The sequence below is a fragment of the Crocuta crocuta genome, unplaced genomic scaffold (assembly GCF_008692635.1).
Source record: "Crocuta crocuta isolate KB4526 unplaced genomic scaffold, BGI_CrCroc_1.0 scaffold176, whole genome shotgun sequence".
NCBI classification, from domain to species: Eukaryota; Metazoa; Chordata; class Mammalia; order Carnivora; family Hyaenidae; genus Crocuta; species Crocuta crocuta.
In genome coordinates, this window is record NW_027531905.1 from 5,964,051 (window position 1) to 5,978,856 (window position 14,806).

The 14,806-nt window shown below is 36.2% G+C and overlaps 1 protein-coding gene across 3 annotated transcripts in view; it reads left to right on the forward strand.

The window, feature by feature from the left end:
* ITPR2 (inositol 1,4,5-trisphosphate receptor type 2) overlaps positions 1–14,806 on the forward strand; it is a 490,032-nt gene that overhangs the window by 329,967 nt on the left and 145,259 nt on the right. For all 3 annotated transcript variants that reach the window (XM_077774582.1, XM_077774583.1, XM_077774584.1), the window contains exons 42-45: positions 100–300; positions 3,070–3,180; positions 7,638–7,733; positions 9,872–9,994. In XM_077774582.1, the coding sequence (XP_077630708.1) occupies positions 100–300; positions 3,070–3,180; positions 7,638–7,733; positions 9,872–9,994 (531 nt within the window). The remainder of the gene's footprint in view (positions 1–99; positions 301–3,069; positions 3,181–7,637; positions 7,734–9,871; positions 9,995–14,806) is intronic.

The window sequence follows — 14,806 nt, forward strand, 5'->3', positions numbered from 1 at the left end:
ATATTTTTGAGTTAGAAAAACACACACAGTGAGAGAGCTGAAAACAATTAGCACAGTGATTTCTTTTAACCCCTCAGGTATATTTTCTTTTGCCTTCAGAACTTCTTGAGGAATCAAAACAACAAAACAAATTATAACCTTGTCTGTGAGACCCTTCAGTTTTTGGACTGCATTTGTGGAAGTACCACGGGTGGCCTGGGACTTTTGGGTCTCTACATCAATGAGAAGAATGTTGTGCTGGTCAACCAGACTCTGGAGAGCTTGACGGAGTATTGCCAGGGACCATGCCATGAAAATCAGGTAACCGTGAAAGTGGTTCTTCACGCAAAAATATTCATGACTAATTAGCAAAAGGATCAAATTGGTGAAGGAGCCAACCTTTGTCTACATTTAAAAGATCTTTCTTCTTGCTTTGCCAGATATTTTTACTTTTCTCACAAAACATACAAAGGCTGAATTATAGACGAGCAAATACTATGCCATATTTTTATTTAATTTCATCGTAACAGAAATTTCCCATGAAAATGTTCCAGATAAAAATCAGACCTACTGAAGAGTACAATGTGTTTCTTCATCGTTGCTCAGTTTTCATCTTTAGTGATTCTTTTCCAGGATTTGTAGAACACACTCTCTTTGGCTTCTTCCACTCTACTAGAGTGGGTCGTATATATTTTCTCCTTTATATTCACAAAATTATGAACGAGGTCTTTTTGCTCCCATTGGGGGATGAATAGGTTCTGACTCAGAGACTTAGTAATGTTCTTTTGTCTCAGAGTGACAGAATCAGTATTGTAGAGCTGTTCTTAAAGCTCAGGATTTTGACTGAGTCTAAATAGAGGGCTCTTTTGACTGTATTACCCCTTCGAGGGTGAAATTTTACCTCTCTCGTCCAGAATGTTTGCCTGATTCCATTTTCTTGGATATCAAGGACACATTGCGGGAGTAGAAGATAGGACACTTGAACTAGTATAGGGAGGAGAGCCACCCTAGAGTTTAATAATTGACTGTTCACATCCACTTAAGAATTACGGGGCTACCATCACAAACATGGGTTCACCCTGGAAGAAGACGTTTTCAGGTTGTAAACATCTTTGGGTATAAGCTTTAAAGAACCCATTGAGATGAAACATCGGTGCATAATATAGAAAAGAAGTGTGGAAAAAAATGTGCTGCTTTTCTATTGCAAATTATATGACATATGCACAAAAAATGCATAAACGTGTGCACGCACGTATACATACATACAGAGGTATGCTGATAATTGCTGACATAAAGAATTCGTTGTGAGGATGCTCCTCTCCCCTCTGCAATGTACATGTTACATGATAAAGGACTTTGCAGATTTTGTCATGGACACATGTATTATATTTCAGTTTCCTAGGGTAATGATATAAGAAAACTGAAGTATTGATTTAAAGTTAAGGAAAAATACATAAATTTAGAGATTTGGTCTCATCATTGATGAAAACATGTATATCTATAATGCCCAAAACATATTCCCCACTTTTGGTCTTAAAACGGATGAAATTGAGTCTTGAAAATGCTTTATTAAATCTGGTAAGCTCTAAAAGTTAAAACTAATAATAAAATAATTTAGTAAAACAATAATAAGTAATGAGAATAAACATGAATCCCATATACTCTAAAAATATACTTACTTTGAACCCCATGCTTTGAAAATATGCAAAAGGAAAGTTGCCAGAAAATTCCAGAAATGATCTGCAAATCAACTCCCTCTAAGTTTAGCAAGTGTCTTAATGATCAGAACCTCAGGAAATGTAGATGATCGATGGAGGACACCTTTCCTTTGTGTCAGGGGAATAAAAAATTTTTTGTGCAAAGGGAGAAATGAAGGCCACTCTGAAAAATAGCAGTCATTTCAGAACTACCTCGATTTTACTCTTTCTCATTTAACCCCCCTGAGTTTCCATCTTTCAACCCCCTAGACACTGGGTACTGCATTATATAACATGTAATTCTACAAACTCCAACCCACAGGTTTCTGATGTTCAAGTTCTATAAATGGAATTAAGTTCAGGATCCTGGCTCAATAGACCCTAAACTTCAAAATACTGATGTTTATCTCTCAGGATGTTTTATAAACTTTCCCCAAGTAGATCCCTCTATGAATCACTCAGATTTCAGGAAACTGCAGAACTTCAGTTAACCACTGTCATGGACAGGATGTCCCTAGAACATTAGAAGGCACCTGTATTCCTTGTCTGCTGCCACCCAGCACTTGCAGCAGTGCCATTTGTGACTCACTTAGTACTAAGTACCAGCTAAATTGATATCTACATCAGTACAAACTTCAGACATATCGTGAACACTCCTTTAATAAATGGGAATGTTCTCCTAGCCAGGAGAAATCAGGTCTTAAAATTCCAAATTTAAGGCACTTCTCTATTGGAGGGAATATTAAAATTTGTTGGTTGAAAGAGTATTTAACTTAATTTTTGAAATTCTTTGAAAGTCTATAAAAGTGGTTCATTTTAAAAGATTCCTGGGGCCCCTGGGTGAGTTCATAATAATAAATAGAGTGCTCCTTTTGGGTGAGTTCAGTTGGGTAAGTGTTCCTCTTGATTTCAGCTCAGGTCATGATCTCACAGTTGTGAGATCAAGTCCTGCACCGGGCTCTGTGCGTACAGCGCGGAGTCTGCTTGGGATTCTCTCTTTCCCTCTCTCTGCTCCTCCTCATTCACTCTTTCTTTCTCTTAAAATAAACAAGCATTTTAAAAACAAAAGATGCCTGTTACACACTGTCTTTTTCAGTGTTCTGTGTTCAAAAACACTTAATCAATACTATTAATACTATTTAATTAGAATTAAAAGATTCTAATATAAAAGAACAAATAAAACTTAAATCCTTGACTTAATCTCAAAGTTAAAACTTAATTATATTTAAAGATATATTTAAATTATATATTTAATATATTATTATATTTTAATATATATATTTAAGTTATTTATATAAACTTAAAACTAAGATGACTGTTATTTTATGTCAGATAATTTCTAGTACCTTTATGTTATAAATAAAATGTTGTTTACAAACATTTTGCTTTCTAGACGTGTATTGCTACTCATGAATCAAATGGGATTGATATCATCATTGCTTTGATTCTAAATGACATAAACCCTCTCGGTAAATATCGAATGGATCTGGTGCTCCAACTAAAGGTAGAGTGAATCCACAATTTGGGGGTGGGGGAGTGAGGAGTGACATTTTCTATATAAAACTTGCTTTCTGAATTGATTCTGAATCTTCAAGTAGCTCTTGTAAAACCCCAGATATTATATTATTTTCAGCTAATGAATTGAAAGCACAATGTGCACTAAATTCCTAATGAAACGTCCAACAAGCTTGGATACAATGTTCATTTGGAGGGTACTTTATTGCAAGGTCTTTTAAGTAGCCACTTTGTTTCACTACTTCTCTTTGTTTTTATTTTATATATATTTTTTATTATATAGAGGAACAGAAGGTGTTAAAAATTCATCATGCCATGTATTTTTAATTCAGCTTGACTACAGAATTCTATCTAGCAAGTCACAATGAATTAGACTATGTAAAAAAAGGGGGGGGGCTGTATTCTAGTTTTATGGCTGTCTTCTTTCTAGAAGTTATTTACTTTTACATCAGAATCTTATTTTTTCCCCAAATACTATGAGCTATTTTCACACTCCCTGTGAGAAGCTGCCTTAACTTAAGCTGTGCACATACTTCCCAGCAGTTCCGTTTATCAGAGCTCAGGAACAAAATGGCATTTAAATTTTTTTCTTCAAGTTTTTGCCAAATGGAAATAGACAAATGAATATACACAAGAAACTATATAAATCCCAAATCCAAAAGCATGATATTCAATAGAGATGAATTATTAAAGATCACATTATTATGTTTAGTGTTAAAGTGTAAAAAAACCACAAAAAACGTTGAATATAATTTTTCTGTAAAGACAGGTCTACCCAGTATCACAGCAAATATAATTAAGTTAAACTTTGTATAGGTAAATTTATGACGAGGAAGAATAGGAATGACATTTTCATAATTTTGTTTCTTTTTTCTTTAAAAAAAATTAGCATTTTTATTTATTTTTGAGAGACAGAGGGAAACAGAGCATGAGTGGGGAAGGGTGAGAGAGAGAGGGAAACACAGAATTCATGAAGCAGACTCCTGGCTCTGAGCTGTCAGCACAGAGCCCAACAGAGGGCTTGAACCTATGAACTGCTAGATCATGACCTGAGCACGAGTCGACACTTAACCGACTGAGCCACCCAGGCGCCCCTATAATTTTATTTCTAAATGTAGATTTAGATATATAATGGAATCATATGTTGTGCTTATGTGAAGATTGTGCTAGAGGCTCCGAATAAGCAAATGTTTCTTTTCACAGACAAGGTGAATTTGTATTTTTTCACTGTTTTCATTGGCAGTATGTATAAGCCTTAGGTCTTTCTGTTCATAGAATAGAATGAAGATGATCCTTACATAGATTGAACTTGTATCCTTTTCTTCATTAACATCATACTTTAGTTAATGAAGCTAACCTAGGCCCATAATAGCTTGGTTTGAGTTACGAGAAAAATGTTTATTTCATCTTATATTCATCTTTAATCATAATTCATAAAAAACAACATACAGAAGCCTTGACCTTCAGCTTTTAAAATCCTTTATTGGCCTAAGAACTATACCTTTAAATCTCATTTTTAATTGATGTAACTTAATGGGGGGAAATACTGAGTGGTTCATCAATTTAGAACAAAGTATAGGCATATAGATTACTTACAAACCCAGACCTATGTAAAAAAACTAAATGACAGTGTATTACTTAGCAGTATATAGATATGTTTAGCTGTTTAAATGAAAATGGTTTTTTGAAAATGGATTATTTAAAATGTCCTTTATTTACTAAGCATTATTATATATATCTTTTCAAAATATGACAATTGGCTGAATCAAACTATATACAAAATACCAGAGGAATGGATTTAACTTGAAATATTTAAAATATAGTCTTCTGCTTCAAGAACAAGGCATTTATAACTTTTCAAGCAATCTGTGAAGCTGTGTATACAATGGCCAATATGAGAACAATGTTTTTAAGGTAGAATAATACATATTGGCCTTTTTTAGGGGACCTCCATGGGTAGAATGCTTTCAATTATAAATTCTCCATAACATTATAGAGTATGCCATATTTCAAATGCTAAATTAAGGTTTATTTTATATCACTCATTCTTAAATTTAACTGTTTAATTATTTATAATTTTAGCTGTACTTAATTTTATATACTCACTATACAAGTTTATGAATTTTTAATGCATATGTCTTGTCCTTTCATTTTTAATTTATATTTCATAGCTGATTTGTGACTGTAAAGTGTTGAATTTGTAAATAGGTAGTTTTTGAATAAAGGTCCCTAACTCCCTTTGGAAGAAAATCTTCTGTTGACGCCGACACACACGTTTGATTTCTTAGTGTATATAGGCTCTTGTACTTTCAAGTTGACTCAGATTTCAGTAGGTCATTTACAAAACTTCCATTCTTCCAACATAGAATAAAAAGAAAATTGGTTGGAAAAAAAATCATCTTGCTAAGGGTATTCTGAAATTGGATGTATTTTAAGCTATTATGTATTGGGCCTGCTAAGTAAAGTTCATTAGAGAATACTGTGAGTGTTACCAAGGTTTTAGCTTTAAATTCTGTAAGATCAGTTCAGATTTCTCTGAGGATCTAAGCTCTCCACTAATCCTGGAGCCTTATTTTTTTTTTTTTTTTAAGATATGTTGTTTGTATAGGATGCTAGATTATAAAAATGGATTTTAGGATTGGTACAAATCTGTAAAAACTGAAAATGGAACAGAAAAAAATAAAGCCACTTCCCTTACAAAATCCTAAAGCTTTTCCAGGACATCACTACCATCATCATCAGACATCATTGCTACTAAAATTAGTCATTTAAAGACAGTCTTTAGGCTATACTTCTGAAAGAAAAAAATAGTTGGAGACAAGTTAGTGTTAAAATACTCAGTAAAATTAATTTGTATAAAATTAACAAAATTTATATAGTGAATGTCTATATACATCAAGCAACTGATTCAGTTCAAGATTTTATCCTGTAAGATGTTAATTTTGACTCACTGAAAAACATCTTAAAGCCGTTTGACTCTACTTCTCTTGTGCTCCTATCAAAGATTGTGTGTGGAGGTTGAGATTTTTATCTAAATAAATATTGCGGAAACACTGTAGAAATATCTCCCAGGTGGTTTTTATCATTTCACAGTCAGCCACAATTCTGGAGCTGTGCTATTGAAAACAGTGTAAAGAAACATCTTCCCACATGTTGAGGATATTGTGCTTTGTGTAATAAGACTTTCTATAATTCTTTGGATCATAAATCAACTGTATCAGAAACATTTTTGCAGTCTTCAGGTCAAATGTTTGAGAATATATGTTTATAAACCAAATTAGAAACATCAAAGACAATGTAAACTAGTTTTAGTCTCTATTAAACAAAATTAGAAAATATTATTCTTCTACAACCCAGATGATAAACATGTTGCATAAATACTGCCATAGGGTGAGACCAAAAAACTATTATCAATAAATATCCATTTTACTTCTAACTCATGAATTTAGAATTTTCAGATTAATTCTCAGTAATTAATTGCTGAAATGTCTTTAAAATTTTGATATGCTAATATGTATTCATGTTTCATGCTACAAACTATTACACTAAGTTCTTTAAATTGTATGCCATTTCTGTAAAATACATCATTACTACTGGTTCACTTTACTGTCTTTTTAAAAATTTTTAAATGTTTATTTTTGAGAGAAAAAGAGAAAGAGCTGGGGAGGGACAAAGAGAGAGGGAGGGAGACACAAAATCCGAAGCAGGCTCCAGGCTCTGAGCTGTCAGTACAGAGCCTAATGCAGGCCTCCAACTCACAAACCGTGAGATCATGACCTGAGCTAAAGCCGGATGAGCCACCCAGGCGCCCCTCACCTTGTTTAGTCTCATTAAAATGGCATCATGGCAATGCCTATTTAGAAAATGGTGAAGGAAAATATTATATTTTAATGCATTACATATAAAGTCAATTTTGTATTTAAAACACTCTTTCACCAATATTTAAAATATTCTTTGTAAGGTGTCTCTCATGATTCATTATTTTTATTATGTGTTGACTCTGAAATAAAGCATTCTATTTTATGTATGTATGTATGTATGTATGTATGAATGTATTTATTTATTTATTTATTTAAGAGAGAGAGAGAGAGAGAGAGAGAGCATATGAGTGCCCACATGCTTAAGTGAGCAAGGCAGGGGCAGAAGAAGAGGGAGAGAGCAAATCCTAAGCAAGCTCCATGCTCGGTGATTATGGGGCTCCATCTCATGACTGTGAGATCATGACCTGAGCCTAAATCAAGAGTTGGATGCTTCACTGACTGAGCCACCCAGGCGCCCCTAAAACATTCTATTTTAAAATGTTAGTTAGCCAAATGAAATTAGCAGTTTAAAATTGTGTTTGTTTTTTTAAAAAATGCTCCTGCTAATGTCAACTGAAACAAATGTAGGGATTGTTAATTCATGAAATAGGCTTTTCTTGTGCATTAACTGAATCTGTCTCTCTAGAACAATGCCTCCAAGCTCTTGCTGGCCATCATGGAAAGCAGACATGACAGCGAGAATGCGGAAAGAATTCTTTTTAACATGAGACCCAGGGAACTGGTAAGAAAACTTTTGAGATTATTCTAATAATGTGCATCCACAAAGGGACAAATTTGTAGTGTGCATGTCAGGAAAAGAGTCTAGTGACTTTCACTGCTCTACCAAACATGATGTCATGTCACGACCTACCTTTACAAGTAACTCAGGAGGTCCCCTGATGCCAAATGCCTGTGTGATTTGGGTCCTTACTTCATTGGTTTTATCCACACTGAGTACTTTTTTTTTTTTAGTTTATTTATTTATTTTGAATGAGAGGAACAGACGGAGTGCACAAACAGGGGAGGGGTAGAGAGAGAGGGAAAGAGAGAATCCCAAGCAGGCTCCAGGCTGTCAGTACAGAGCCCAATGTGGGGCTTTATCACACGAACTGCGAGTTCATGACCTGAGCCACAGCTAAGAGTCAGACACTTAACTGGCTGAGCCACCCAGATGCTCCTCTAAGTACTTTTCTTAATCAGATTGTCACAATATTACACTATCTACAAATTCTTTTTGCCAGAAAAAATAGTTCGCTTTAGTTTGTGTGTTGGAATATTTGAGAAAGATATGTAAAAAATGTTTTTCCTCGAAAATTTTGTCTGTATCTCTTTCTGAACAATAAGAATAAAACCAGTAGCTTCTGTACTTGTTTGTATCATTGAAATACTACACCGTGCTTGACCTAAAGGAAATTATGTGAAAACTTGACCAGGGATTCTACAGAGAATCATTAGTGTGTCTGCTTATTTTAGAAGTTATACTTTCTTGGGGCGCCTGGGTGGCTTAGTTGGTTAAGCGTCCGACTTTCGCTTAGGTCATGATCTCACGGTTCGTGGGTTCGAGCCCCGCGTCGGGCTCTGTGCTGACTGCCAGCTCAGAGCCTGGAGCCTGTTTCAGTCTGTGACTCCCTCTCTCTCTGACCCTCCCCTGCTCACACTGTCTCTCTCTCTCTCTCTCTCCTAGAAATAAATAAAACATTAAAAAAAATTTAAAAAAAAAGAAGTTATACTTTCTTCCTCGCTTATAACATGAAAATTCTGAAGGAATATCAGCATGCTTTAAGGGCCCTGGGCTTCTTTTTTAAATTTTAATTCCAGTATATTTCACATCCAGGGTTATATTGGTTCCAGGCGCACAACATAGTGATTCAACAATTCCATACATCACCCAGGGCTCTTCACGACAAGTGCCCTCCTTAATCCCCACCACCTATTTCACCCATCCCCCCACCCATCTCCTTTCTGGTAACCATCAGTTTGTTCCCTACAGTTAAGAGTCTGTTTCTTGGTTTGTCTCTCTCTTTTTGTCCCTGAAAGCATGGGGTTTCAAAAGCACTGAGAACATTCTCAAACCATATAACGCAGTGACCCCATGACTAAGTCCCAATCTTATGAGCACTACAAGGAGATCTTACGGAAGGCAGTCTTTTGCTCTCTGTTTAATAGTGAGGAATGAAGTTGAGGAGGGCAGATAAAGAAAAATGTAAGATACGGTTTTATTTAACGTATATTTACGGAGAGCCTCCTATCTGTAATGTAGTGGACTAAGAGGAGCAAGACGTTTTCTGTTCTTATGGTTAAATGGGACAAAGAATTACGTGTTCATTCAGCAGCAGCGCTGTACAGTAGCCCTCTGCCCACGGCACCCTTATCTCATCATCCACTTTCTCCTTGTGGCCCACCATCAGTTTCCTGCCCGAGTTCATGCCCCTACTGTGCTCACTCAGTGCCTCACACTTAGCGCTGCCGTAGAACTGTCGTGTTCGCCTCTTGATGTACCAACTCTCCCACTGGACAGTACGTTTCTTGAGGGCATATACTGTGTTGTACCCACTGTTGAGTCCTCACTACAGAGGATGACGTCCAATACCATTTGTCCCTGTACCTTGTGGAAGCTTAATAAATAATGGATGGGCCTCAGGGCTCCAGAGTTGCCTAACTCATTGGAACTTTGGCATTGTCAACATTCAGACATCAAAGCAAAAGTTTTCAAGGAAGACAGAAGATATTGTTCATGTTTATTTAAATAAAGATGATTTCCAAGGCCATTTTCATTTATAGTTCTTTCGTACTTTTCAAGTCTTAGGAAGTGTTCCAGTTTTTAATTGTATCTCGTAGACGATGTAAAATGCCTGTGGTTCCTATTTGTTTTTTTGATAGGTGGACGTGATGAAGAACGCCTATAACCAAGGATTGGAATGTGACCATGGGGATGATGATGGAGGAGATGATGGTGTTTCCCCAAAGGATGTTGGGCACAATATCTATATTCTGGCCCATCAGGTATCACATTTTAAATCTTGTATTCTTTTGCTAATCTTATCAGTTGTGTTTTGTGCCATGGCTTGTTATTTTCAAGTTCTGGTCCCTTCATTTCTTCAGCACCTGCCCCCTTGCTCTGGGCCAAGGAGAAGGAAATGCTCCCCGAATTCCCAGCTGTGTTCCCAGAGTTATGCTAGGGGCTGATCCACAAGAAAATGATACTTGCTGCCAAAAACTTCTGGGCCAGGAGGGAGGAGACAGTCCCAGGTCAGAGCCTGAGAAATAGGCAAACCATGGCAACAAATGGAAGTCTGAAGGAGAGAGGAGAAGAGGCTGAGAAGATAGTGTGAAGTAAGGGGGTGCCTTCAGGTCTAATCAGGATAAACCTTACAGATGGCTTTTGGCCTCTTTGAGTTGTAGGTTGGCATGTTTCATACAGAAGTCATAAGTGGTTTCCATTGGACTTCTAACAGATACTGGGCTAAATTCTAAATTCTTTTAGAGGAACCATTTTGATTCTATAGTACCTCATGAAAATAGATGCTTGATAAGTATTATTTGATTAATTTAATTTTATTAACATGAAGATCAACTTGAAATCTGCATCTTCTAACACAGATTTGTTTAAAAGTTAAACATATTGAGTGTACAATGCCAATTTGATTTTTTCCATAATGGTTTCTTCTTTTTTTTACAAGATAAAATCTAAACTTTGTGGACTTTCCCAATCTTTCTTTCCAGTCGTTTACTCATATTGTCAACCTCTCCCTCTTTCTTCTTCCCATATATCGTGTCAGTTAATTGAATAGACATTGGTAGATATAAAGTAAGATCCTGACTATATTTACTTATTTTTACTTTTTAAATTTTTCCAGTTTTATTGAGATATAATTGACATATACAGCACTGTGTAAATTTAAGGTGTTAAAAGATTACTCTTTAGATACTTCTTGCCCTTCTCTTCTTTGTATGTCTGATATATGTAAACTCAAGTATAATTTTTACAAAAGGTCTGGAGAGGAGTTGCATTCTAGGATATATTAACAAAAGAGGTTGCTCTGGTTTTTTAATACATTTCAATCACTTAGAAGATTTTTGGGTCTCTCCCAAAATGCATATATAGAATGGAAACAGTTAAGGGCAGATGGGTTATAGCTAGAAAGACAAAAGAAAATTTTATGTATTGAGAAGGACAGAATGAAGGGCAAGTTGAAGGAAGTGAACACAGAGCTTTAGGATGCGGAAAAGGTATTGTTTTTGAGAGAAAGAGAAATTCAGATGACAGGAATTGAGTCAATCTAGAAAAGGAATGACTAAAGATTGAATGTGAATGGAAAGAAAAAAAATCACAGGCTGAGAATGAAAACCAAACTGGCTACTAGAATGAATAGAGAAACGTGATGGCCGAACATGGACAGTGTTTAGAAGGAAAACAACAAGGAAGAATGAGCCAGAGGGAACAGTGAAAATTTTAGAAGAAAATTTTAGAACAGAGCCCCCCATGTGTTCTTGACTGAAAGCTAATCTTGCTCTGTCTGGAGAGGCTGTCCCCTCTGCCTGCGTGAGCAACTACACAAACAAGCCCTAACCTTGAAGCCTTTCAGTGGGAAAGGAACAACCAGACCACCAAGTCAGCCTTGGAACCAGTAGAGTGGCAGCTGTTTGAACCAATCACCCATAATCATGAAGAGGAGGTTTTAAAATGTAACCTCAGATTACCAGTATGATGTGTGTAACAGTAAAAATGTCAAGGTCAAGAAGACACTCTTTTAGGTCAGTTCATTTTTAATCAGACTAAGGATAAGAGTAGAGAATACAAATTTTAAAAACAGGCTATGGAGAATATTGAAAAGAATGGATAATGATAATGAAGAATACAAGAGCTAGTCACAGATTGAAAGGTAATGATACAAAATATAAAAGGTGTAAAAAGTGAAGATTGCATAAGGGTCATGGTCTTGATGGATTTAAGTTTATGGCAGTTCTTGAAGAGAACAGCTTAGATTTTAAAATTATGGTGGAGTTGTCCCAAAGTGGGAATTCAGGAGTNAAAGAAAGAAAAGAAAAAAAGGAGCAAGGGTATAAAATATAAAAACAACTTAATGAAACAAAGAGATAATGTTACAGATGTGAAAATGGCTTGCATGGATATATAGAGGTTTGTCAATGCCACAAAACCAAAACTTTGCTGAACTGGAATGGTACAATGCAGAGATACATAAATGAAGCCAGATTTCAGGAAGAGGGAGTACATCACAAGAGTAAAGGGAAGCAGATTCTGAATTGCTGAACATAAATTGTTAAGAGTAAATATGAAATGAGAGTCCATGTGCATTCTTCTAGGAACTCAAAAGGGGGTAGGAATGACAAATGTATGGAACAGTATATGTAACTGACAGTGTAGAGTTAAGCAACTGTCCTCTTATTTATGTACAGTGGTGCAGAACATTGTTACTTTAGTACTTCTAAGTGTATTCTCTTGGGTGACTCTTCCCACCATCTTTTAATGAAAAATTCAGTTTTCACTCATAGAAGAGAATCCACTGTGCTCTTTTGATCTTTCCACAAGTGACTCCTTCAGCTTTCTTTAGGCTTGGATGTTCTATTTCTTCGGAAGCCAGCCACGGTTGTTGGGTGCATTATGAATCTGCTGTTCAAACAACTGCCACACCGAAGCACAAATGCAAAGAACAGGGGGTGTAATACTTTCCTTCAGGAGTAGCCATGTGGCTCAGCTCCAGGGGTTTCATGGAGCCCAGATTTCTCTGCTTTCATTGTGGACGTGGAATTATTTGTCTCCTGAACGCTGATGACCATGCAGATTGGTTTCTGCCTTTGCACAGTTCAGTAATTCCAAAACCAACGTTCGACTTCCTCCTTGTTTTACTATAATCATCTTTTGTACAGACAGTTTATTTTGGTGCACTCAGACTTTCAATTTTTGTTGTTATTCTCTTCGTGGTAGTGAGGTAGTTCTGCTTTTCTGCCATGACATCCTTTTCGGCCCTTCCTGTGGTTGGTGTTACAAGAAACAAATAATGCTTCTTGTAAGTGTCTTGTCTGATCTACATAATACTATAAATACATCAAAAAGGGAATTTCTCAAGTTCAATACTATAGTGCGTGCAGAGAATTTCCTTAAAATTCAGCTATGTGCCCTTTTTGATTTTCCGTCCTTCACGTGTTCTCTTTACACATCTCTGCTTCTTCTTTCTCCTGTGGTCTTGTTCTTTTATATTTTACTTTCTTCCTGTCCCTTCTCCCCTTCATTCCTGTCTTTCTATAGAATAGTCATTGCCTGCAATCTAGGACATTCTTCAGTACTTTGTGTATGTGTAACATGTATTAAACCATATTGCTTTTCTGGTCCCATGTAGCAAATTCTGTTTTATCTATCTGAAAAACCTTATTTTATTTCCCCCCAAGCTTTATTGAGATATAATTGACACATAACACTGTATAAGTTTGATGTGTTGATTTGGCATATTCATATATTGCAAAATGATTACCGCCACACCATTAGCTTCATCCCATTGTATCACTATTTCTTATTTGGTAAGAACATTTAAGGTATACTCTCTTGGCAACATTCAAGTATATGGTATAGTATTATTAACTATGTTCACCAATCTGTACATTAGATCCTCGGAACTTGTTAATCTTACAACTGGACATTTATTTTTTTTTATTTTTATTTTTTACAAATAGTTTATTGTCAAATTAGTTTCCACATAACACTCAGTGCTCATCCCCACAAGTGTCCTCCTCCATGCCCATCCCCCCCTCCCCCCACATCCATCAGTCCTCAGTTTTTGTCAGCATTCAAGAGTCTCTCATGGTTTGCCTCTCTCCCTTTCCCCCACCATTTCCGCCCTTCTTCTCCCCCTTGGTCCTCCGTCAAGTTCCTCCTAATCCTCCTATACGTGCAAACATATGGTATTTGTCCTTCTCTGCCTGACTTATTTCGCTCAGCATAACACCCTCAAGGTCCATCCATGTTGCTACACAGGGCCAGATTTCATTGTTTCTCATTGCCATGTAGTATTCCATGGTATAGATAAACCGCATCTTCTGGATCCATTCGTCCGTTGATGGACACTGAGGTTCTTTCCCTGTTTTGGCTATTGTTGAGAGTGCTGCTATGAACATTGGGGTACATGTGCTCCTATGCATCAGCATTTCTGTATCCCTTGGGTCAATTCCTAGCAGTGCTATTGCTGGGTCATAGGGGAGTTCTAGTGTTAGTTTCCTGAGGACCCTCCACACTGTTTTCCAGAGGGGCTGTACCACAACTGGACATTTATATCCTTTGACCAATACCTCTTTATTTCTCTCAGCCCCCACGCCTGGCAATCACATTTCCACTCTCTGTTTCTATGAGTTCCACATTTTTAGATTCCACATGTAAGAGATCATATGGTATTTGTCTTTCTCCAACTTATTTAATTAACTTAGCATAATGCCCTCAAAGTCCATCCAAGTTGTTGCAGACAGCAGGATTTCCCTTTTTCTTATATAGCTAAATAGTATTCCATTGTGTAAATATATATACCACGTCTTCTTTATGCATTCATTCATTTATGGATACTTAGGTTGTTTCCACATCTTGGCTGTTGTAAATAATGCTGCAGTGAACATGTGAGACCTTCTATTTTAATACCCACTAGATCTAAGATTTATATGGAGTAAGTTCTTTATCATAAGGAAAGAGAGAATGGATCGTTATAACTGGCTATATGAAATTATTTTTAAAATACAGATTTTAAAAGTTTTAGTGAGCATTTCTCTATGTCACTAAATGGTCTTTGAAAACATAATTTTAATGTCTGGATA